General features: G+C 40.2%; 1 protein-coding gene across 4 annotated transcripts in view; it reads left to right on the forward strand.

Annotated features, from left to right (window-relative positions):
* Positions 1-27065, forward strand: part of CABIN1 (calcineurin binding protein 1) — a 4301447-nt gene that overhangs the window by 3313033 nt on the left and 961349 nt on the right. For all 4 annotated transcript variants that reach the window (XM_044068841.1, XM_044068840.1, XM_044068839.1 and 1 more), the window contains one exon: positions 1887-2537. In XM_044068841.1, coding sequence (XP_043924776.1) covers positions 1887-2537 — 651 coding nt within the window. The remainder of the gene's footprint in view (positions 1-1886; positions 2538-27065) is intronic.

Below are 27065 nucleotides of genomic sequence, written 5' to 3' on the forward strand. Positions count from 1 at the left end.
AAGGTTTTAATATCGGATTGGAGTCATGAAAGCTGTATGTCCAGAGCCTAGATTGTACATTGTGGAATCACAAAGAGTAGAATTTAGGTGGAATTGGAAACATTTAGTACTGGTGTCTGAGCCTGTATTGCAGCATATTGTCTGTGAAAAAGACTCTAGATCTCAAAGTGAGTCATCCAGTGTTCCAGTTCCGAATGATATTCCAGCAAATATCCCTGTTCCTGAGAAGATTCCCGAAACTCCTGAAACAGATTGTTCACCAGTCACTGTCCCTGTTGCTAAACTCAGTCTTAATTGCTGTATCACTAGATCTGGTCGCATTTCCAGACCATGTTCCAAATACACGGCAGCTTGGACATGAACATTGTGTTTATTTCTTAGTGTCTGGCATGTCTTTTTCAGATGTTACTTTAATGTGGGCAATTCACTAAAGAGGGAGGATGTAGATCAGTATGTATGTATACCTTTAAGGAGTTTTCCATGGGCTGGCACATGTGTATAAATACTGAGCACGTTTGAGCCAGACTGCCATTTTGTAGAGAACTGTTGAGATGTAAGCATGCATGTATGTAATGGTCTTTCAGTTAATCAGTTTGTTTACATTTTATGTTGCTGCTATCCATCCTGATGTGTTTCTATATAATAAAGCATGTAAACGAGCTACCCCGCCTGTTTGTCTTGACTTATAACATAGGACGAGCTACAGTCTCCCAGTATTGCCGACAGAGTAGTAGGGAATTTTCAGAGTCTGCCAACTACTGTACTCTAAACACATTTCCAAACTACCTCTCTTCTCCCAATCACACCTCCAGCATCTGTCATTTACTTGAGGAAAAATTCTTTGGAGTCTACTTGAGGTATAAAAGTATCCACTTAAACATCTCCAGGCAAAAATGCTAAATCCTACAGACTCTGTTGCATATTTGGGAGCCAAATATATGTCTTCCCATTGTCCCTCTCTGAACCGCATATTCATTCTTTCTTCCCACCCCCCTGTGACCTCTTCTCATTGATTCCTATGGTTATCATGCAATATTTATATGCCCTACTTGCCATCTCTTCCCTCAACAGCAGTCTCTGTTCCAGACTCAGTTAAAAACTCAACCAGTGCAGGCCCATCATTTAGGATTCCCCTATACCTTTCTTCCTGTCTGTACTTCGACATTAATTCCCAATAGGGAAGCCAATCACTAGCCTGGAATCCAAATGTCTTCCTGGCCTCTTCCCATTCCATTACCTTAACTTCTCCAAGTGTTTGTTCCCAATACCTTTGTCATCCTCCTACAGCAAACCTCAGCCCCCTCCTGTCCACCCTATGTACTCCCAGCTGCAGCCATCCCCATCAACGGAATCTCCTCTGTCCTTTCCCCATTTCTTTCTTTCTTTGCTGCTTGTTTCGGAATCCACTCCTTTGGACTCTTTTGGCTCTTTCAGCAGCAACCCATTATTCAAGGAATGTTCTGGTAAGACTGACAGAGCAAGTGCTGTTTTAGCTAAAGCTTTTATTGTCTCTCCCTGTCCATCCATACTGTAAATGTACTTATTTGCATCTCATGCTTATTATGTTTAACTCCAAGGCTGGTAGACCGTATAGAAAGGCATAATGCCAGAACTTTAAGTGCCATAGAAGCAGCCTTGAATCAGTCAGTGTGGCTGAATGGTCTTTGAGTAATTTGTTGTCACTGAGAAGCACTTTCCTTCTCATTCTGCACGCATTAGATGCAAATAGGTAAATGCTTGTATACTGTGCTGTTTACTCTGAAATATTTTATATATCCCAATGTTGCTTACAGAAACAGAACATTGCCTTTCAGACTGCTATGTTGTGATAGCATCTCCCCAGTTTCTTTTTTACTTGTTTAACTTTACATTTTTCTCCCTCAAAGGTTCAGGAAGATCCATATTCTGCAGTGTCAGTCTCTTTGGTAGGAGAGATGACAACAGACGTCTCCAACACGCTGAGTGCAGAGGAGAGCAAAGGAGTCCTCCCCAAGAAACCAGCTTTAGCTGAAGGATGTGTACAAGGTACAGAGCATGGGACAAAGGACACTTCCAGGAGTCAGTCCCCCCAGGACATGGACACTGTAGAACATGGGGACAAAAATGATAGGGAGATGCTTGAAACTCCCCGTCCTGGCTCAGCAGAACCCATGGAGTTAGAGAGTCACTGCAGCAATCCTGCAAAGGCAAACACCCCTATTAAAACCCAAGAATCTGACAAGGTGCAGCCACCCAGAATTTCCAAAGACAAAACCATTGAGAATCGAACCCCTGAGCTCTCATTGGAAGAACTGAGCATAAGCTCTAGACAGCAGGCAGTTAAAGGCACAGCCCAGGGAACAGACAATGTGGTAAGTGGGACAGGTGAAGCAGTCCACAGACCAAGTCGGAAGAGGAAACTATTAACAGACGTGGAGTCTGGGAAGACATTATTATTAGACGCATACCGAGCATATCAGCAAGGGCAGAAGGTCGTGACCTATGACCTCAGCAAGATTGAGAAGATTATGTCAGAGACGTATATGCTAATTAAACAGGTAATAGTACTCATTAATTAACCCTGACTGCAAAATGTGTCTTTGTTTGAGGATCAGTAACTTTTTTGCAGTGCTTTATTGTTGCCTGTTCTTTCTGATAGTGCAGTTGGGCAGTAAGTGGCTGTAGTAATTTTCAGGAAAGGAAGCTGTGATTGAACTTCAGGCCTTACTTTTTTTTTCTTTTATCACTGAAATTTATAGAAGAACTGGGGAATAGTTTACCTGATTTTGTTTGTGCTGAGCTAATTTGATGTATGTGGTAATAATGTGAACTATTTATGTTCTGTAGTCCTGTCTCGCCTTCATTCTTACGTATAGGTTCAAAGCCAATCCTCGGCTCTGACTCAGACGATTACAAAGCTCAAAGTCTCATAGTTGGTTCGTGGCCAGGTAGGTATCCCATAGTGCACTAGTAAGAATCCCTGGATCTCGTTTGCCGCGTCTACGAGTTCAGAAGTGCTTCTTGCTTGGCTGTGGCTAAGTTGCATATTTTTCATTATTATTATAGTCTTATTGATATTTCTGCTTACAAGATAGTTTAGTTTACATAGTCTTAGTAACAGTTTTCCATAGTGGCAGCCACAGAGAAGGAACTAGTGGAGACTTCTATATCTGTCCATCCACCGAGCAAGGAGTCTCGAATGATGGATCGATACAGGAAGCGTATCTTCTCTTCAGTGGCTTTTACTCTCAGATTGCTGAATTACCTCACACATTTTACTAGGCTTCAAAGAGATCTCCTAAAGGAACTAGAAGATACTCTCCAAGGTACATCAACTGAAGGAGTCCTTGAGAAAGTTACTGCTCAGTTGTCTACCTTAAACTCCATTGTTAACTCCTCCATGAAGCTGATCTCCTGTGCAGTAGATGGAGCGAGTAGGGCAGCAAGTTCAGGGGTTTCCCTTAGGAGACACACCTGGATGCACTTATGTAATTTTGCGGAGCCCTTCATATCTACTTTTACCAACACCCCCTTCGACAGTTCCTCTTTGTTTGGACCAAAGGTAAAAGATACACTCACCAGGTGTGAACAGTAAGGGAAAATTCTTTGCCATGGGAGTACATTTTACTGTCCCTTCTAGACCATACCCCAAGGGTCAGAGAGGCGGGAAAATGTGGTAGAAGAAATCCCAGTGATTTTTCCTGGACGCACAGGGTGATTCCTCCTTCAGAGACAGGGGAGGAGAAGCTAATGGTAGACTTCACCCTAGAGGCAGGGAGGCCTGCAAAACCAGGGTGGCCACGGTTCTTTTCGTGGCCGTCCCTATCAGCGCTCCTGATGTGGGGCCCGGCTGCGCTTCTCTGAAGCCAGTCTGGGGTCGCTTATCTTTGTATCCAGAAGCCTGGCTCAACATCACCCAAGACAAGTGGGTACAAAGAATAATCACCAGAGGATACTCCATACCCTTCTTTCTTCCACCCCACACCCCCAAGAAGATCCCAGATGTTCCACCCAATCACAGGGATCAAGCAACCGTAGAAGTTCAAATGTTGCTTTCAAAGAGAGTCATCCAAACCGTCCCCGCAGACCATATAGGATTCGGAACTTACTGCAGTTTCTTTTTAGTGCCAAAATGAACAGGGGACTGGAGGCCCATTTTGGACCTCAGCAAACTAAACGAATCAGTAAAGAAGTCCAAGTTCCGAATGGTAACCCTGCAGTCTATACTCCCTCTGTTAGGGAAAGACAATTGGATGTGCTCCATAGATCTCCAAGATGCGTACTTCTTCTTCTTTCAGCTGCTCCCGTTAGGGGTCACCATAGGTTCATAGGTTAGTACTAGGCTAACTGCCCTTGCGAGCCATTGTAAGCCTAGCCAATTAGCCCTTGTGAGACTCAAACCCTGCACCTTGTGTTTGTAAGGCAAACACCTTAACCATTAGGCCACCCTCCCATCCACAGAGGATCATCTGTTTCCATTTCTTCCTGTCCTCTGCATCTTGCTCTGTCACACCAACCACCTGCATGTCCTCTCTCACCACATCCATAAACCTTATCTTAGGCCTTCCTCTTTTCCTGTTACCTGGCAGCTTCATCCTTAGCATCTTTTTCCAAATATACTTTGCATCCCTCCTCAGCACATGTCCAAACCAACGTAATCTTGCCTCTCTGGCTTTGTCTCCAAACCTTCCAACCTGGGCTGACCCCCTAATATACTTATTCCTAATCCTGTCCACCCTCGTCACACCCAGTGCAAATCTTAACATCTTTAACTCTGCCACGTCTAGCTCTGACTCCTGCATTTTTGTCAGTGCCACTGTCTCCAACCTATATAACATAGCTGGTCTCTTGTAGATCTTCCCTTTCGCTCTTACTGGTACTTGTCTGTCACAAATCACTCCTGACACTCTTCTCCACCCACTCCATCCTGCCTGTACTCTCTTCTTCACCTCTCTTCCACACTCACCATTACTCTGAACTGTTGATCCCAAGTATTTAAACTCATCCACCTTCGCCACCTCTACTCCCTGCATCCTCATCATTCCTCCATCCTCCCTCTCATTCACACACATATATTCTGTCTTAGTCCTGCTCACCTTCATTCCTCTTCTCTCTAGAGCATATCTCCACCTCTCCAGGGTCTCCTTCACCTGTTCCCTATTCTCACATATAGATCACAATGTCATCTGCAAACATCATAGTCCACGGGGACTCCTGTCTGATGTCGTCTGTCAACCTGTCCATCACCATTGCAAATAAGAAATGAGCTGATTCTTGATGTAATCCCACCTCCACCTTAAACGCATCCATCACTCCCACCGCAGACCTCACCGCTGTCACACTACCTTTGTACATATCCTGTACCACTCTTACATACTTCTCTGACACTTCCGACTTCCTCATACAATACCACAACTCCTCTCTAGGCACCCTGTCGTATGCTTTCTCTAAGTCCAGAAAGACACAATGCATCTCCTTCTGACCTTCTCTGTACTTCTCCATCAACACTCTCAGAGCAAACATGCATCTGTAGTGCTCTTTCCTGGCATGAAACCATACTGCTGATCACTAATCATCACCTGCCTTCTTAACCTAGCTTCCACTACTCTTTCCCATAACTTCATGCTGTGACTGATCATTTTAATCTCTCTGTAGTTACTACAACACCACACATCACCCTTATTCTTAAAAGTCGGTACCAAAACACTTTTTCTCCATTCCTCAGGCATCCTCTTACTTTCCAAGATTTCATTAAACAATCTAGTTAAAAACTCCACTGCCATTTCACCTAAACACCTCCATGCTTCCACAGCGATGTCATCTGGACCAACAGCTTTTCCATTCTTCATCGCTGTCCTTACTTCCTCCTTGCTAATCCACTGCACTTCATGAATCACTGTCTGCACATCATCCAACCTTCTCTCCCTCTCATTCTCTTCATTCATCAGCCCCTCAAAGTACTCTTTCCATCTGCTCAACACACTGTCCTCACTTGTGAGTAAGTTTCCCTCATTATCCTTAACACATCAAAATGGACAGAGCATCGAGGAGTCATCTACACTTCTGGGTGGGAGCCAGTCCTTACCAATTTTGTGCTCTGCCCTTTGGTCTCACCACAGCCCTCAGGGTGTCCACCAAATGCATGGTGGTAGTGACAGCTCACTTGAGATGTTGTGGATTCCAAGTGTTTCCGTACCTGGACGACTGGCTCCTGACTGCCACCACCAGGCACCTACTCCTACAAACTCAGGGATTCAACCATCCAGCTCTGTACCCAGTTGGGAATTACGATAAATTGGGAAAAGTCTGCCTTGTCGCCCTCTTAATTTGTGACTTTTATAGGCGCAGAAATAGACACAGTCGCCATGATGGCTCGTCTTCCTGCAGGCAGAATTCAAAATCTCAGACAACACATATACAGCTTACTTCCTCAACAAAAAGTCAAGGCCAGGACAGTGCTGAAACTTTTAGGGACCATGGCTTCTACTATAAATGTAGTTCCGCTAGCCAGATTGCATATGCGAATTCTTCAAAGGCTACTTTTTTCCCAGTGGTCTCTTCAACAACTGCCTCTGTCTCATCATATTCTCATAACGGAATCTTGCAAAAAGGACCTTCGTTGATGGATTCAGCCCGATCAACTGACGACAGGAACACCCTTCCTTCCTCGCCAGCCCGTTGCTACTGTGAGCATGGATGCATCCCAGATAGGGTGGGGGGCATTATCTAGGCAGGACTGTACAAGTCACATGGCAAGATCACGAGGCTCACTTGCATATCAGTGTCCTAGAGATGACAGCAGTGCTTCTAGCGTTGCAAGCACTTCACAACTTTCTTCCTCTAGGGACGATAGCAATCCATTCAGACAATATGTCAGTGGTGTGGTATCTAAACAAGCAAGGAAGAACCAGATCTTACCCCCTTTGTCGAGAGGCTCTTTGTGTTTGGCAGTGGGCAATATCTTCCCAGTGCTTTCTGGTAGCAACACATATCATGGGGACAACCAGTGTGATAGCCGACAAGCTCAGCAGGGCAATCTCGATGAGTATGACTGGTCTCTGAATCAGAAAGTAGTGGAACAGATTTTCCGCAAATGGGGACAGCCTTGCTGTGATCCTTTTACCAGTCCAATCAATGACAAATGCAGCTGCTACTTCTCCCTTATTCCCCCCTCCAGGGGAGTCACAGAGAGACGCACTTGTTCACAATTGGCCTCTGGGACTTCTTTATGCATTTCCCCCATTTCCGCTCATATCAAAAGTGATGCAGAAAGCAAAGTCCTTGGGAAGCAAAATGATTCTGATCACTCCTTACTGGCCTCGTCATATTTGGCTCCACTTTCTCAGGCCTCATCTCCTAGACGATCTATGGACTCTGAACCCAGTTCCAGACTTCTTGACACACATGTCAGGCTCCCTTCACCCCTGTCTCCGCACCCTCAACTTGACAGCGTGGCTGCTCCACTTCCATCCCTAGTCAGGCTTCATGATTTTTCACCAGCAGTGACCCATATGCTTGCGTCTTCCCACAAACCTTCCACATGGAGGTTATACGCTAGCAAATGGAGAAGATATTCTATCTGGGCAGAAAAATGTAGATCCTTACACAGCATACATTCCCTTGGTGTTAGAATTCCTAACCAAACTTTTCCATCAGGGATCAGCTGCTGCTACAATTAAAGTTCAACTGGCAGCTATATCAAATTTTCATTTGGGGCAACATGAGCCTAATCTGATGGCTCACAGATTATGTAAAACCTTCCTTAAAGGCACTACCTTGCTAAGACCTCCTTTTCAGGAACCTGTATCTCCTTGGGGTCTAAATTTTGTTCTGTCCAAACTTACTTCCCCGTCTTTTGAACCCTTGTATTCGTGTGAACTGAAGTTTCTGTCTTGGAAGGACATTTTTCTAGTAGCTATTACATCTGCTAGAAGGGTGTCAGAGTTACAAACACTGTCAGTCAAACCTCCTTACTTGATTTTTCATAAAGATAGAGTTTCCCTTTGAACAAACCCTTCCTTCATCCCTAAAGTTTGCTCTCAGGCTAATTTGAACCAAACTATCGAACTGCCTGTATTTTTCCTAATCATTCAAACAGTGCAGAATATAAATTTCATCAACTTGATGTTCACAGACAGTTACGGTTCTACCTTCATAGAACTAAGAAACTTAGAAAATCAGACCAATTGTTTGTATCCTTTTCTGAAACTAGGATAGCTCTGCCAGTCTCTAAAGTAACTCTGTCTAATTGGATTTCCAACTGTATCTCCTTTATCTACTCTTCCAATGGAAAGAACCTTCCGTTTAAAATTACGGCTCATTCCACAAGAACCCTGTCCACATCTGCTGCCTTTCAAGCCAGAGTTCCAATTTACAGTATTTGTGCAGCAGCAACTTGGGCTACCCCTCATACCTTTATTACTCATTACAAATTGGATTTGACCTCCAGGGGTAGAGGCTCCTTTGGTTCCACGGTTCTTAGGAGTATATTCCCATGAGCCACACGAGAAAAAGGTGCTAGGGACACTGCCCCATATGTAAGAATGAAGGCAAGATAGGACTACAAAACATAAAGAAGTTATGTACTCACCATAATGTTCCATGTTTGTAGTCCATCTCACCCTTCATTCTTAGGAACCCACCCACCTACCCCCATCCTTGGAGGATCTGGAGACAGGATAGTATTGCCTTTGGTAGGGTGGATACCTTTCATCTTTGTTGTTCCTTGTGGATAACCTTTTCTATCACTCTTATAGTCAGCAACAAACAAGATCTGGGGATTATTACTAGTGCACTATGGGATACCTATCTTGCCACGAGCCAACTAAGAGACTTTGAGCTTTGTAGCGAAAACCACCGCTAATTCAAAAGCCAAGAGCTCGACTCAGGCCAGTCCAAAACGTAAAAAACATGAAAAACAACAAATTTTATTAAGCCACTGTAAAAGCTTTTCGTTAGTACCTTGCACTAACTTCTTCAGACAAGCAAAACATTCCCACCATTACAAGTGAGTTTAAATACCAGCATTGAAACACTTAACCACGCCCCTTGCTGTCCCTTTAGCTCCTTAAAGGTACAGATCACAGCTAACTAAGGTGCATTTGCAATTCTCTATTAACATAATAAAAAATTCATACACCAAGACTGTAATAATAGCAGGCTTTGAAACTGAAAGAAAAAAGCCCAATATTTTGATTATTAAACTGTATAAAGTAGATAAATATGTAAAATATATAATAACATAAAAATAACAATATTCAACCTACAGCATAAATACTAATAATGGAAGCGCGGCGCTTCCTAATCAAAAATTACCTATGCGTACATTGTATCTTGCCTGCTTTCAAGTAAAATAACTAATGTAATGATTATAATAAATATAATGAAATTAATGCATACTGTCCTAAGCATCTAAATAACTAGAACAGCTACCCAAGAAAAATAATATTAATCATATCTCACTAAATAATAAAAATAATAATATAGAAATATAAAATATGACATGTAACATATAATATAATATAAATTTAGGCTACTCAGTATAGGTTTAATACTGTCATTAAATAAAACAGGTCTAAAAGTTAGCATATCTAGACCTAAAATTATTAAATAATAAAATATGAATCAATAATATATATTGTAAAATAATGATCATGATGTATAATCATAACAATAACTGATAACTATTAACCCTTCACCACTGTCGACTAATAAAGAGTTATAAAACCATTAATTTGTCGACTCTCATTTTTCATTTTTTGACTCTCATTTTAAAAAAAACTGTGAGAATAAACAGCTCGTCACCTCTTCAAACTTTTAAGTTTTAAAAAACAACTAATGGATAATGAGCTGTTAAGACCAGGGGGGCGATATGCTTCCAATCTTAATTGCCAAAGAAGCTCTTTACATTCTAATCTATATGTCTCAGGTCCATAAGAATTGGTATTATACAGTTGATCTATAACCATAAATGTAAACTCATGGTTTGGGTTGTTCTGAATGTGCATAGCGAAAGCATTGTCCATTTTCATTCCTCTTATGGCATACAAATCCTCGTACATTCTTTCCTGGAGTTTCCTGGAGCTAAAGGGAGAGCAAGGGGCATGGTTAAGGGTTTCAATGCTGGTATTTAAACTCACTTGTAATGGTGGGAATGTTTTGCTTATCTGAAGAAGTTAGTGCAAGGTACTAACGAAAAGCCTGTACAGTGGCTTAATAAAATTTGTTGTTTTTCATGTTTTTTACGTTTTGGACTGGCCTGAGTCGAGTTCTTGGCTTTTGAATTAGCGGTGGTTTTTGCTAGTTTGTTTTTCCGGTCTTGAAAGTTTAAGACTTTGAGCTTTGTAATTGGCCGAGTCGGAGCCGAGGATCAGCTGCAAACCTATATGTAAGAATGAAGGGCGAGATGGACTACAAACTTGGAATGTTGTGGTGAGTACATAACTTCTTTTTTTTTTTTTTTTTCCTTCAGTTTACCGGATATAATTGTTTCAGGGCTTATGAGGTTGGGAAAGAGTCAAATGAAGTGAATTTAAAAAAAAGTAATCCCCTTATTTAACAGTAGCTATGGATTCACTCTAGCCAGCCTGAATTGTTTATTTGCAAGTGTACAGGAACAGAAAAGTATATTTTTGTAATCAGGATTGTATGTATGTATGCTTTTTGCTCACATATTGAAGGTATAAACTTCAACTGGTGTAGTTTTCCCCCCTCCCCCTTTCCGTATTTTATGAAGTGACCTCATACTAAGCACTGCCAATGAAGGGAGATATTTTCCCTGCAGTATTAACCTGTTGATTAAAACTTTTAATACTGAGTCCTGGCTTCTTATTTCTCTGGAAAGAGGATTGAGTCTGTTAAGACATCCTGTAGATAACTGTCAGAAAAATCATAGGTCCTGAGGCTGTACAGTTATCCTGTCCAGGATGTGGTTCAAGTTGGATATCTGCGATCACTTCAATGCCATTGGCTTTTCACTGTCGTGGTTTGAGAGAAATATTTCATTAGCTAGCCATAAGATATCCCTAGCAGTGTCTTCGCCTAACCCAGATGGTTGGAAGAAGTCAATGCAGTCTGTTCAGAACGCCCCTACAAAATCCTGTCCTGCTTTGCGAATGAGACACCAATGTAAAATGCATGATAAATGTAGAAGAACCTTGCCTTGTGGCGAATTCATGTATGTCTTGGATAGATACCTCCTTCAGTCAAAAGTCAGTTGGAATGCTGTTTAAGTTCCTCAATGATAGCTATTTTAACAGTAAAAATATAACTAAAAATAGAAAATAACACAGAAATAAAATTAAGTATAAATGTGATTTTATTACTTTGCTCATTCATGTAGACACCCTGCAAAACAGTAAATAAAGTAAATCTGTGCATTAAAATAATGATTGGAAATTATTCAGCGAGTATAAAACAACAGAAAGTAGAATGTTTTAAATTTCTGGAATTGTGAATGCTGCCAAAAGTTTTCTTAAATGGGTTCCTTGAAAGCCTCATGAAATTTCATCATAGTTTAAAGAGCTGAAGGTTTGTTCTCTGAACAGAATGAGTCTAGCAACGTTTCAATGAGTTTCACATGGTGTAGATTTGAGTCTTTTACATAGGTTGTTACACAGAAGCAAATGTTTAAGTTTAGATTTGTGCCATGTGTTTCATTTCTGAATTTGTGTGCTCTGCTTCCTGATAAACACTTCTATCAAAGTGTAGAAGTTGGTTTTGCTTATTCTATTACAGCTTCCTTGTTTCCCCCTTAAAGCATTAAAGTTGTGATTAGAACTGTTATGTTAGAATGTTTGTGATGAGTACTGCCGTGTCAAAAATTTGGAGAATATTGTGCTCTGAAACTGAGTTGCAGTTAAGAGTGTCCTTTCTGTTGGAAGTAAATCAGGAAAATACTTCATGTTTGTTTATTTCAGCATTAGCATCCATTTATTTTCTCATTACAAGTTTGTGGCAACATCTGTGAAAGAGCAGTGGTAACATTTTTGCTGTCTCTTTGAAGCTTTGAAACCTCAGAAAGAGATTATACAAGAGGTGTAGAGGCTTTGTTTCCCCCCACATGATGTATGGGGGGGGGGGGCTTGTTTCCCCCACTGAATATTGTAGTGAGGGATCATAGCTCTCAATTGTCCAGATTTTTGCTTTATATTTTTTGGTCTATTCTATATGATTTTCTGGCAGATCACTAAATAATGACATGCATAGGTTCATAGGAGGTTACTAGGCTATTGGCTCTAGGGCCTTTATAAGCCTAGCCATGTTATACCCTTGTTCCCTTATTGGCCAAGTAGTGTGGTCTATATTTGCATAGTGAGTATGTGATCATCGCCGACTGCCCTTATCCATTTCAAGCATCATATCCTTCAAAAGAATGTGTTCAAACACAAATTGTATTATTCTAGCAACTTTCTAAGTTTATAAGAGCAGTATTTAAAGTATGTCCCTATTTTTGGGAATTTGCCATCCCCCAGTTATTTTAGGTTTTTCCCAGATTTCTTGTGCTAAGAGCTAGAGAGGTATGGTGAGGATTCTGTATGTGAACTAAATGGTATTTTTTAAGTATGTCATGTGTTTTCACCTTTGTTTGTTTCATTAAGTTTTGTTTGTTGAATGAGGATTTCTTTTGTTATAATTTAATGCTTTGTAAAGTATCCTTATGAAACAGGCACATCATCTGGTACCCTCAAAATTTGGCCTCAGTACTGTGTTCCTGAAGCTGCCAGGTAGTGAAATTGTACGTGTCTGGGGCCAGGAAATAAAAGGAATAAAACCCCAGTGGTTTATGTGTTAGGCTGAAGATTGATAGTGGCCCCAAAACAGCTGACCAGGTTTGCTAGGATGTCCAGTAGGGTGCAAGAAAATCCTTTAAGTAGGAGGTGAGATTACGTAAAGCTTTATAAACTGTCACAAGAATTTTCTTTGTTCAAAAGAAGCTTAATCTGGCCAGCTGTATGGCACAGAGGGGTAAAGCCTTGACTGTGATGCAAACTTAGTAAGTTGATAGAATAACTAGCTTTGCATTAACATGAATTTTCTGAAGGATATGAAGTCTAAACTGAAATGTCTGTCATTATTTTATAACTTCAGTATTTAATGATTTGCCACTAATTTGCCAGAAAATCAGAATTTTATGGAAAACGGAGCAAAAATATGAGGTGAAAATCTGTACAATTGAGAGGTATGCTTGGGAGACACCAGGCTGGAGCACTCTGTATTAAATCCATGGAATACATGCCTAGGGAGCATCGCTGCTCCCTTCTCATTAGAGCTCACTGAGCTGCTTAAGGGGAGGGAAGAATAGGCTGCCTTGCAGGACTGCAGGATCAGCAGACTGACCCACTCCCTACTACCTGAATCTCACCACTGAAGAGAATAGATGGACTGATAGGACTTTCCAAGCAGGAATAAATGGGGGTAGCCTAGTCTGGGAATGTCTGGCTCACTCACCTACAGAAGAGGTAGAGGAACCATCAGGCTTTTTCCTGCAGGGATGCAAAAAAATATGAAGAAACTGACTTTGATGCAATAACCAAGCTCAAGCGTTGAACTAAAAAAAACAGTAACTGTTTATTTACTGTTTGATGACTGGGTGTGTGTACTGGTCAGTTGACCCTTTTCAGTCATGACCCAGGTTTATAGAGCACAGAGCACTAGAAGACAGTTAAAACAATGCGTTGTCACATGTTAAGTACTTACAACAATATATTCGTTTCATGACATCAGTTTGACCGCAGCACAACGGTTAATAGTAGCACTCTCCTCATTTGTACATCGCACTGGTCTTGTTCACTGCAATGTAATGTACACAGTTTTTTCTATCTAAGTAGTATAAACAATTCTGTAATTGTTTACATTTATGTATTTTTTGTGTGAAATGTTTTGTATTTCATCCAGGCTGTGTCTGAAATTGGTCAATATTGATCGTTGCACTACTCTGCTAAACAAAGATATACATACATGTATAAAATCAAACATCATGGCAGAGACACGAGTATGGTAAAATAAAGTTTTCTGATGCATTAGTTGTTAACCATTAACTGTAAAGCAACTGCAAGGGCATTTGAAGAGGAGAAGTTTTTAAAGCTGTGCTTGCAGTCTTTTGTGGCAGGTTAAGAGAGTTATCCTGTGAGCTTCTCGGTTTATATGAGCTGTCAGGAGTAGGCAGTTTTGATTTTTAGAGGAAGGCAGTAGTCTTTGTCTTAGGACTTTGTGAATTAGTGTGCCTAAGTGAGAACGGTAGCCCTATCTGTCACTGACAACTATTTTTGGTACTTTTCCATTATCAGGACAATAGGTGAAGTGGTTTATATTTTCAGAACAGATTCTCAAACAGAGACATATGCAGTAAAGCTATACTGTCTGATTACTAACATGAGAATGCCAGCTCAGTTTAGTGGTGAAATGGACAAACACCCTGGAAAACATCCTTTTCACCTTTCATGGATGAACTGAGAACTCCTGTTTGATGAGGGTTTAAAAACGTGACCACATTCGCAACTGCAAAGACGAAAATGGTAGCGGCATTCAGCCGTTACTGCTTTCTGTCACGAAACAGAATAAAACAGACAGAGCAAAATGTTAATGTCCTAGTCAGCCTTCCATTAATATATCTTCAGCATAATGTCTTTATGAAATTTTAAACATTCCCTAACAACTGTGATGGTTAGGAACATAAGAAAAGCATTTTAAATAATTTTGGAACAACCTCCACTTCTTCCGTATTGCCCACGTGTATTGTCGCTTCAAAAACTGAAAGCAAAAACTTTGATGGCAATTTCAGTTACCATACATGTAAACAGTAGTCTAAGATGTCACTGTGATTGGGATGTGCAATAGTAAATATGAATCCGTTATGTACATGAAGTACAGGTTATCCAAAGAAGAGCATTTCACTCCCCAGGGAGCAAGAAAACACTGCAACTGGTGGGTTAACTGTCAATGTCAATATGAACCTATGTAACGAGAATTAGTGCTGTAGGTGGGACTGTAGATCAGATCAGAAGTGATGTCAGAAAGTGGGTGGTGATTAGCAAAATTGTAGGCAAAGTTTAAATTTTGGTCTGAAAGAGCTCGTTGCTTTTACAAGGCTTCCAGTGCTCCTTTAGGCAGAATAAACAGGGCAAGACATAGCTCGCCTGTTAAATTGACGTCTAGTGGCAGAAGTCCTAACAGAGCTTGTGCAGGTTGACTGCTCAATCTAATTGCATTTTTCAATGTTATATTGCCTACTTTCTTTACTTGTATTGCAGTTTGGCCGCTAACTAGTGGCTGTATTTCTGGTTGCCGTACATACTGTATAGCCGAGCGTGGCCATTTCTGCTAGCTCGTTAGACCTGTTGCCCTGATAACAGAAAAGTACCCCATTTTTTATTTCTAGGGTACAGTGCAGTGAGAAAGTAAATGGGTTAGCAAGGAGGATAAATTTATAGATTGTGTTCTGTGCTATTTGTATTCTCTTGGTATTGTACACTGAGTGTAAGCCAAGAAAACGGAGTCCATATTTAACCTCGGGAATCAGTACATTCTTAGCGATAGCCGAACGAGCTTTTGGGAAGAGGAGGTGCAGTATTTTATAACAAAGTTTAAGTTGTGTTAAAACCTTGCTGGTTATAAAGTTGGAATGTGCAGTAAATGTTAGGGAAGGGTCAAGGATAAGCCCTGCATATTTTTGTTTTGTAATGTAAGGAATACTGTTACTTTTATTATCAGTTATATGAATCTGTGGAATATTGAGTAATTTCCCTGAAGATATGAATATCATTACATTAGTTTTATTGTGTTTTTTGAAGTCTGTTAGATTGTCCAATTGCACAGTTTAGTAAAAGCTTAGTGGAGTTTATTTTCTATTTCTGATAAATTATTATTGGATTGTAAGAGAAGTATATTGTCTGCATACATAACCTGTTTTAGATTAGGAGTTTCAACTGATATATAGATAAATATAAATAAGTGGTTCTAGAACAGAGCTTTGCATTTACTCCATTGATTAGAAAGCCAAGTTGTCTCCCTGAACCAGTCTCTTTAACTTGTTTCATCTTCTTCCTTCCTGCATTCCATATTTTCTCTCTTGCCTTAGTCCATCTTCTCCACCTCCAATTACCTCATTTTGCTCCACAATCTGTCTTCCTTTGGAGTTCATATTCCCTTATAGTTTGAACTGCTTCCTGTTACTGTTAGAGATTCTTGCAGCCATTTAGGAAAAAAATGCTCAAATCACAGCTTCAACTTGGTAGTACAAGTGAAATTAAATATTATATACAAGATGCCAAATAGAGACAATATAAGTACCAGTCCAACACAGCTGCAGGTAAAGTCCATAAAACTTTAATAAAAATAAGAAATAAAAGAGTAAGCGCTTTCACGATATATTTCTACCGCTTCTTCAGACTAAATACTAAAGAACAACAGAGTCATTTAAGTAGCACATCAATTAAGCATACAATAGTTAAAGTGCCAGTACATGCAAACACAAACCTGTATACCAGTGTCAATGTTTCAAGGGTCTGTGTTAAATAAAATCAAGTGATCAATACACAGGAGGTTCAGGTTCAAAAGTTTACTAGTGTACACCAGGAGGCAAAAAACGTACAAGTACAGAATTTTGTCTGACATGAAACAGGAAGTACACAATTTTTATAGTTTCTTACATTCAAGTTGTGCCCACCTTACTGACGTGGTCAGTCACAGGGCATCTACATCACTTTAGCTTACAGTATTCTATTCATTAAATAATGCTGATGCTGTGTATTTAAAAAAGTTTTCCTCTGGTAACAATACGGCCTTGCTATCCACCTGGTCAGACATAATGTCTTTCTGTAAAGTTACTTCTTCAAGGTTTCAGACTAGTTCGAATACAATAGCAGATTCAGTCTTCTAATACACTTCTTTGTTCCCCTGTAACACTTTCCCAACAGCTGCGTGTTATCTAGTAACACATACACAAGGCCAAATCATCCCAGCAGGAAAGAGCAGAAGATTTCATTATTTCACATATTTAATTTCCTGACCCAGCAGATAATCACTTGTGAAAAGCATAAATATTAAAACTTGCTGAGCTAGCAGCTGCCAGGATCAGAGGCCAACTTGCTACAAGGCACACTGCAGTTTCAAAAACTTCTTGCAATTACACATGAATTCATCCTTTTTGTTATATCATTAATAGAATAAAATGCATTACATACTACTTTGCTTTTAAACTAGCACTTCACATATATTCAAATACATATTTCTCTAACATTTTCCCTCCTATTAATACTTTTTATTCTATTTTGAAGTATGCACAATGTCATTTCGTCTCCTAACCTCTTTCACTAAGGATTTTCAGCTAGGTGAGTCATTTTATCTATACTTCAGAAAAAGTTTCGTCTTTGATCAATTTTTCAATCTCAATATCTTGGTACAAAGTTTCAATAACAGATACATCAATAAAATCTTTGATTAATCTTTTCATGCAGGGAATTCCACAACAAACACATGCTCCTAATAGGAGTAAACCCACACAAATAGCAATCAGAATATTCATTAGGATGGAACCCCACCCCCCAAATAGATTCTGGAAGACGTCCGTCAGTGGGTTTGGGCCTGGTTCAGTCATGGCTGATACCTGCTGAATTACCTCTAGGTGGTTGTTAATTTCATGCCTGTTGTCCGGAATGTATGCACAGCAATCTTCTTTGATAAGCACGCACGTACCACCTCTCGCCGCTATGGTGAAGTCAAGAGCCATTCGATTTTGTAGCACAAGAGTTCTCATTGCATTCAGTTCATCAGTCACCAGTTCTAGGGCAGCGAAAGTTGCATTACTCATTACTTCGAGAAGTTTCGATAGCTTCCTCAACTCCCAGATTGATTTGACTGCTCCATATGCTGGGAATATTCTTGCCCAAGATATGACACTGTCACTCAAGTCCGTATGAATCAATTTGCTTTTATCCTTTACGGTATTATGGTCTTTCCAGCCAGCTTCGATCCGTCCTACTGGATTTACAGGTTTCTCAACTGGACCTTCAGGTTTTCGGGCTGCTTCTCTCACGTTTCGTATCTTACCCAAAGGTAATTCTGCAGTATGTCTTATAGCCGGAACCAGATAACCCAAAAAACAACTGCCGGACCAATTCTCAGGTAGCCATTTATATGCTTTTTTCCCACAAATAAAATAACAATTTTCTACTTTAGTACTAATACGCATTAACCTGCATGAAACATTTTCTGGTCTATAACTGGCAATTGTTTAAATAAAACAGGATTCTTGCGAATTTCATTCATGGTTGTTTTCATCGAGTTCAAATATGAGTCATAATTAGTATTGCAAAAAGTATTGCCATTACTAGTCTTAATATAACACCGATAAGATATTGTTATATTACAATTGCTCCAGCCCACCTGGAGAGTATCATTTTTATAGAAACATACAATTCCCTTTTGTGTGACAGGTAAAAATAAAGCTATTTTGTCCTGTGATCTCACTGTCCCTGTGTCAAAAAGCAAATTTTCCCAAGTCTCATTTATCCCCAGAGGGACAGCGGACATTAACAGTCCTCCATATGCTGTTGGTATAGCTGTACAAACCCAGCAATTTGAAATGTTCATAGTCTTTGCATATACACGCTTCATGGCTAGGTATGTGTTAAAATTTGGATGCCAGTCTATAGATGTTTCGTCACGTCTTCCCACTTTTACTTGTGTGGTTGAGTGTAGGAAAAACCACAACAAGAGGAAAATTGTCACAATTATAGTTAATAAATGTATACTCAACAAAATGATTATGCAACATCTCTGGGGTTGATCTGCATTTCTGTTCGCTTTATTCTTGGCCATTTTGCCCTTGTTGTATATCAGTCACAAAGTTTTTATCAAGTTGAAAGTTCTTTACCGGTTTGCAGTGTGTCAAATGGACCCAGGACATCCTCTCAGCCACTCTGACTGCAGTAGGCGTTGCCAACAGTACCTCGTACGGTCCTTCCCACTTTGGACTCGCCCAATTCTTCCTCTTCGTCACTTTTAGCCACACCCAAGTTCCCGGAGCCAGAACTGCTTCTACCGGTCTGGTCTGTTCTTTATCTGAAAAAGAGTTAAACTGCAAAACAGATTTATTTGTTAACAGTTTCCTCATATAACTAGCTAATGAACTGTCAGCCTCTTGCTCTGCAGGCATGAGAGCTTTCCACTGAGGCACATAATATGCTCTCCCAAAAACCATTTCGAAGGGAGTCAAACCCTTCACATTTGGAACCGTTCTCATACTCAGCAGCGCTAAAGGCAAACAGTATATCCAACTCTTCTGGGTATCCTCAACTAACTTCCTAAGTTTGTTCTTCAGGACCCCATTGTACCTTTCCACCAGTCCTGCTGACTGTGGGTGGTAGGCACAATGATTTTTCAAGGAGATTCCGAAAAAGTTGCTGGATGGTCTGGTTAACAAAATGTGTGCCATTGTCACTATAAATCCTTTCCGGTATGCCAAATCTAGGGATTACTTCTTTTATCAGGGCTTTCGCCACTGTTGCTGCATCCGGATTCTTAGTTGGAAAAGCTTCTACCCATTTAGAAAACATATCTACAATGACTAGGCAATATTTTTTCCCTTCACACTTATTCAACTCTATAAAATCCATACAAATGGTATGGAACGGATACGGTGGTATAGGAAAACTTCCTTGTTTAGGTTTAAATGCCCCTTGTGCATGGTGCTTGTTACAAGTATGACAAGCTGCACAAAAATTTTTTGTGTAATTTGTGAATCCATATGTTTGGAATATTCGGTTTACTAACTGTACCATTCCCCCTGTTGAGACATGGCACTGCCCATGGCTCAACAAAGCTGCATATCTAAATAAATTAGACGGCAATATCGTTTTTTTCTCTTTGGAAATGTACAGTCCATTTTCGAGAATTGCACCTTGTTTTTCCCATTTTTGTTTTTCTGCTTTTGTAGTAAGCATCTGCATTGTTTTCAACATGTCTAAATCTAAAATCTCAGAGGGTTGTAATTCCTCATTCAAAAGTAAAGTTTCTGAGTCTGAGGCCGCTTGCTTTGTGGCTGCATCAGCTCTCGCATTGCCTTTCGAAATCCTATCCTGTTGTTTTGTGTGAGCTACACATTTGCAAATAGTTACTTTAGTAGGTAACTGGATAGATTCTAATAATTCCAAAATAAATTGCGCATGATTAATTGGTTTTCCACTAGATGTTATCATTCCCCTATTTTTCCATTGTTGCGCAAATACATGTACTGTAGAGAAAGCATACTGACTGTCAGTATATATGTTTACACATTTGTCTTTTGCTAAAGTACATGCTCGTGTCAAAGCTATCAATTCTGCTGCTTGTGCAGACAAGTTATGTGGTAAGGGTTGGGCTTCTAAAATTTCATTGTCTGTAACTACTGCATACCCCACTAGATTCTTCCCTGTAGGGCCCCTTCTGCATGAGCCGTCCACGTAATATGTCACCTCTGCATCATCCAAGGGCATATCTGTGAGATCTTGTCTAGGCAAGGTTAACTGTTCACTTTCCTGCAGGCACCGCAGGAGTTGGGAGTAATGTTGATGGATTTAATGTTGTACATCGTTCAATTGTCATATGAGGTTGGCTCAGCAGTATAGTCATACATGAAAGATGTCTAGCAGGAGACAGATATGCTACTTTTTCTTGCAGTAAAATTATTGCGACTGCATGAGGCACTCTCAATGTGAGAGGGTGGAATAATACCACTGAGGCCGAGGCCTGTACTTCCATTGCAGCTGCAACCACTGCTTGTACACAGTGAGGCAAAGATCGCGCCACTGGGTCTAACTGTGATGAATAATAGGCTATGGGGCGTTGCTTATCCCCATGTTGTTGCGTCAGCACTGACGTCATATATCCTTGCTTGCAATCTACGGTCTGAAAGAACCGTTTGTGATAATTTGGGAGTCCTAAAACTAATGAAGAAGCTATCAACTGCTTCAATCTGCAGAAAGCCGTTTCTGCTTCGGGTGTCCATTGTAATAAATCTTGTGCGGCCATTGGTGTTTTATATATCAAGTCAGTTAGTGGAGCAGACTCCAAAGCATAGTTTGGTATCCAACTCCGACAAAAATTAGTTGTCCCCAAGAAGGACATCATTTCCTTCTTGGTTGCTGGTTTGGGTGCTTGTAAAATTGCTGTCTTTCTATCCTCGTCTAATATCCTACCTTCATTGGATATCACATATCCTAGGTATCTAACTTGCTTTTTCCAGAGTTGTAACTTACTTTTGTTTACTTTGTGTCCTTGTGTTGCTAAGAATTTCAATAGCGCTATAGTATCTTCCCTGCATTGCTGCTGGGTGGGGGCTGCTAGCAAGATGTCATCTACGTAAAGTAGAATTTGACTACCTCCTGGTGGGGTAAACCCTGCCAGGTTGCTAGCCATTTCTTGTGCAAATATTGTCGGGCTCTCACAGTATCCCTGTGGTAGTCAAGTATAGGTATACCTTTTACCCTGAAATGTAAATGCAAACCAGTACTGACTGTCAGGATGTATAGGTATTGAAAAGAAAGCATTACTGATATCTACCACAGAGAATTATTTCTGTTGTGGTTTTAAGTCATTTAACAAAGTATGTGGATCTGGCATCGTGGGTGCTCTGGGTATCACTGCATTGTTTACAGCTTGTAAATCTTGAACCATCCGCCATTCCCCGTTTGCTTTTTTAACAGGAAATAGGGGTGTATTACATGGTGAATCAGGAGATTCTACCAGTACTCCTTCTCTGAGTAATACTGCTATTATAGGTTTGATTCCTATCTCTGCATCTTTCCTCAAAGGGTATTGTCTTTTCTGTGGCCTAAATGCTGACTTTGGTGTAATTGTAACTGGTCCTGCTGTTCGAATAAGTCCTACGTCTGACTTGCCTGTTGACCAAAGAGTTGTTGGTATCTCACATAAAGCTTTCTCTTCTTCTTCTAATAAAAATGCTAATCAGCTGTCCTCGCTAGATTGCAAGTGTACAGCTGGATGTGTCTGTGTCAACCAATTCAACTTTTGTTTTTGTATTCCTTGTTCTGACAATTCTAAGTCAGTCTGTTTCTCCCATCTTGTTACCTTCTCTCCTAAGTCTGCCCATTTTACGTTTTTGTTTTTGGTCAAGCTGACATGTGGCAATCGATTTGATCTATATAATGCAAGGAATTCTTGAGGTAGTGAACAGCTAACTACACTGTTCCCTCAGTATCCCAATACAAAGTACGTAACACTAATCTAGTTGCTCGATTTCTGAACAATTCTTGCTCATATTCTCTATCAGGTCCTGGCGTATTACAGTAGTATAGAGTACAGTGTAACAAATGCTGTCGATCAGTGTCAAGGGAGGGGGCTTTACTGATGGCTACGTTCATCAGTTCCTCGGTTACTGCCCCTGGACCAGTCGTAACTAGGTCCTGGCTGTACCAATAAAAAGTTTCACCCTCCGATCGCACCGCACAAGTATCCATTTGCCTCTGTGCCTCCATACCCTGCACAGTCGGAACTACTGCTATGCCAAATATCTGCATAAGGTCCCTTCCCAATAAGTTCACTGGACATTTTGCAGAAACAACAATCTTACTTCTTTGAGTCATACCTGAAACAGGGTCAGTTATTGCTATATCATGGGAAAGTGGTTCCCTGTATAGCTGTCCATTCGCAGTTTTCACTAATATATAATCAGGTGATTCAGAATGTTCTGGTAGCTTGGAGGGGTGTATCAGGGTCCGTGACGCTCCTGAGTCACACAGGAATTTGACTTCCCTTCCCTCCACCAGAAGTGTAACTTCCGGTTTCGTGTCTGCTAAGTAGAGCTCTAGGCTCAATAATGCTAAATCCAGAATTTCACTTTCTTCATCCTGCATATCTACTTGCACTTCCTCTATTCCTTCTGTCACATTTACATTTGTCCTCTGTTTATTAACTTCTCCTGATGATTTCTGACTTCTGCATGATGTATCTTCACTATCATATAGTCAGTCCTCATCTCCCTTGTCTTCTGTGATTACCTTTTTGTTCTGTTTACAATCCCTCGCTAAATGTCCCTTCTTCCCACACTTAAAGCATTCACCTCTCTTTTTCCTTTCCTCAAAATCTTCTGACCGTTTGTCAGACTGTTTATTTCCCTGGGAATTTTTCTTTCCCTTTTTGCCTGACTGTAACACAAATACTTCAGCTCCGTCTTCAGCAGTGAAGACTTGCACCTTCGTTTTCTTTTTGCTATTAAAATGTCTTTCAGCATGTCTAGCATATTCAAGTAAGGCTTGTAGCCTACTTGTTCGATGGTCTATCATATGCTTCGTAATGAAGCTACTGATAGGTGCAATGCAACCTTTTAAAAATGCATTTTTCAATTGTTGTTCATATGGGGAATCATTCACTTGATTTTCAGGAACTGTCATACCGCTATGGTTATTAAAACATTCCAATAATCTTGCATAGTACCCATCTACCGTCTCATTTTCCTGTTGTATGCATTGGTTAATGCAAGTCCAGTCTGCTCTAGGTTTCCATTTCTCAGAGATTCGGTCTGTAAGACCTTTCACTCTATTGTCTAGTTCTGCGTCACTATGTGGGAGTGGTTTAAGCTCTGCATTACGAGGATTCCAGGTGCCGCAAATCATGTGCCAATCTGGACCTATAATTTGTCTTACTACTTTTTCTACTTCTTCCCCATTCAAGTGGTAACTCAACATCATGCCTTGCAAATCGTCTAAAAATTTCGTAAAATTAACTTTCGGATGGGGAATTCCCTCAGTAGCTTTCCTGATATCCTCCGGTGTCCATGGTCTGTATACTAAGAGAGTTGGGTCCTGCCCTGCCTGAGGATTTGGGACCTCTATAAGCGGACACATTTCTTCCTCATTCTCATCCTGTAGGTTTCTCTCTATTTGATACGATTCTGCGTCCCCATGTATTTTACGTGCTCGGGACCTAGTTTCAATAGTATCTCTAACAAACGGTTGTGGTCTCGCTGAGACCTCAGGATAACGCGGAGGTGGACCAGCCTGTCCACTCGCTTCATATTCTGAAAAAGGCAATGGAGGGGGCAGGGGAGGAGGAGCTGTTGCTATTACTATGTTATTATCTTCTTTGTCTAAAAATAATGCTTTTGAATTTTTAGTCTTCTGCTCCCTACGGTTTGCTTCCTCAATCCACCTGTGTGCCTGAGGAATGCCTAATTGGCGTTGCTTTTTTGCCTGACCTCCCGCATCGAATTTAAGTTGCTTAAGGAGTTTAACCAGTGAAGTTTTATCTAATTTACCATCAAATTCATATTTGTTAACCCACTTCGTATAATACCTAACATTATCAGAACGTTGTGATTGCATATATTTTGCGTCTTCGGTTAGGGGCGGATCTCGAGATGTTTTAATGCACTGATTTCCCATGTTAAAAGAAAATGTTACGTAACCCTTCTTATCACGTGGTACCAAAATTTCAGTTCCTTTTCACAGTTTATCTAGAATAACTGCCTACCTTATTCTGTTACCCTGATCTATGACCAAATACACAGTAATTCCTCTTGTCCCTGATCTGCATAACAAATCTTGACAACAATATTTACTGTAACCTAGTCCCTGATCTAAAACAGAAAAAAGGCAAAAGTCTTCCTACCTAATCCTCCGGTATTGAGCCGTCCAGGATCCGCTCTTCGGCCACAGATCAGAAAGTGGCCAGCCTCTTTAAATGACAATTCAGTCGGAGGTCTTTTCACCCAAGAAGAACCGTTTCGGTAACTTCTCCTGCGCAGTATTCGACCACCGGTAGACTCTGATCTGCAGCTGTCTGAGGGATTTTCAGCTAAGAAGGACCAAACTGTTAAATAAAATCAAGAGATCAATACACAGGAGGTTCAGGTTCAAAAGTTTACTAGTGTACACCAGGAGGCAAAAAACGTACAAGTACAGAATTTTGTCTGACATGAAACAGGAAGTACACAATTTTTATAGTTTCTTACATTCAAGTTGTGCCCACCTTACTGACGTGGTCAGTCACAGGGCATCTACATCACTTTAGCTTACAGTATTCTATTCATTAAATAATGCTGATGCTGTGTATTTAAAAAAGTTTTCCTCTGGTAACAATACGGCCTTGCTATCCACCTGGTCAGACATAATGTCTTTCTGTAAAGTTACTTCTTCAAGGTTTCAGACTAGTTCGAATACAATAGCAGATTCAGTCTTCTAATACACTTCTTTGTTCCCCTGTAACACTTTCCCAACAGCTGCGTGTTATCTAGTAACACATACACAAGGCCAAATCATCCCAGCAGGAAAGAGCAGAAGATTTCATTATTTCACATATTTAATTTCCTGACCCAGCAGATAATCACTTGTGAAAAGCATAAACATTAAAACTTGCTGAGCTAGCAGCTGCCAGGGTCAGAGGCCAACTTGCTACAAGGCACACTGCAGTTTCAAAAACTTCTTGCAATTACACATGAATTCATCCTTTTTGTTATATCATTAATAGAATAAAATGCATTACATACTACTTTGCTTTTAAACTAGCACTTCACATATATTCAAATACATATTTCTCTAACAGTCTGGCTTTCAAAAAAGGTTTGAGAGAGACTACCTCATTTAAACCGGGTGCTTTATCAGCATTTAAAGATAGAATCCACTTCTGTTCAGCTGATTCAGTCCGGCTCCTAATGTCCCCCCTCTTAAACTCTCTGAAATGATCTCAAGCACTAAGAATCTAAAATGATGATCCATCCCATAATTAATGGTGTGCTTAGCCAGGGCATTAGTTTTTTTCCCTATTTTTGATGTCTGTTTAATGTTCTAAAATTCTATCTTTTAGCTGTCTATTGCTCATCCCAACATAAAAAGCATGACATTTAATACAATAACTAAAGTAAACTATATTAGATGTCTTGCAATCAGCATAGAAATTTGTCTCCAATTTAAAATTCATATCAGGATGTACATATTTGCAACCCGTATGAATGAACTTACATGCTGTGCAATTTCTACACTGAAAAATTCCTTTCCTATCTGATAGCTTCTCCTTATTGCAGAGACAGGTGGATTGCTCTGTTATTTTTGTTTTACTTGGATCGCTTGTCTGTGTACTTGAACGATTTTCGACTGGAAACAGACTGCCTGTCTTGCTTGGATTACTTTCGAATACTTAATAATTCTGTACAATATTTCAAATTATATATTTTTTATTATTGTTTTGACTTAAGACGAGTTTAAGTTCGCTACATCTACTACTATTGTCTGATCTGATTAATATACAGTGATTAACTAGAGATATATGGACTGAAAATCTTCCACACAGAGAAGTTTCTTACACTGTTTTGTTTTTGGACCTACTATACTTGTTTAGTGGGTTGTTTGAGACTTCGGGGATACAGTGGAGATTACTTGTTTTTTAAATGTATTTGATACATTCTTACAGTATCAATTGATATTTGAAAAGGACTATTTTTGATGGGTTAGGAGTAACCTAGCTTCTCCCACTATAAGTGAGTGATTTTTCCAGCTTATCTTAGCTGTTGGAATCCCTGTACATCTGTATTCTTTATATAGGATGGCAGGTCTTCATTGCTGGTATTACTTGCCTGGAGGTTCCTCACTGGTGACAGTGTAGTGCAAGATGCATAACCTTATTTACTTGTGAAATGACACCACTGCATGAGTTTTCATTGTCACAGTGTACACCCACCCTCAACTGCAGGGAGATGCTTAGTTGTATTTGATGTTAGAAAGTGTGTCACATTAAAGAAAATGTGAGAAGTGTAGTTAAGAGTTGTTTTTACACTTAAGGATTATTTTTGACTTTTTCCCCCATTTATTTTTCCCCCTACGCCTGCTGACCATCAGCACTGCTACTGTGACCACTATTAGCCATTCATTCCCTTTTACAGGGTAAGAGCATGGCCTTCTTCCAGGCAGCCATCATGGGATTTTTCCATTAAGCTTTATCCATGTACATAGCATTAAGATGTGAAGGATTTGGTGTGCTGTGAGGAAATGTAGGAGCTTGCCACCTGTTTTTTCAAGTGATGCTATCCTATAACTACCCACTCGTAAGGCAGATGCCACCATTAGTTTATGGCCCCCAGCGAGATTGTAGGAGTG

Source organism: Protopterus annectens, chromosome 4.part0 (genome assembly GCF_019279795.1).
Source record: "Protopterus annectens isolate FY-2018-M chromosome 4.part0, PAN1.0, whole genome shotgun sequence".
Taxonomy (NCBI): Eukaryota; Metazoa; Chordata; order Ceratodontiformes; family Protopteridae; genus Protopterus; species Protopterus annectens.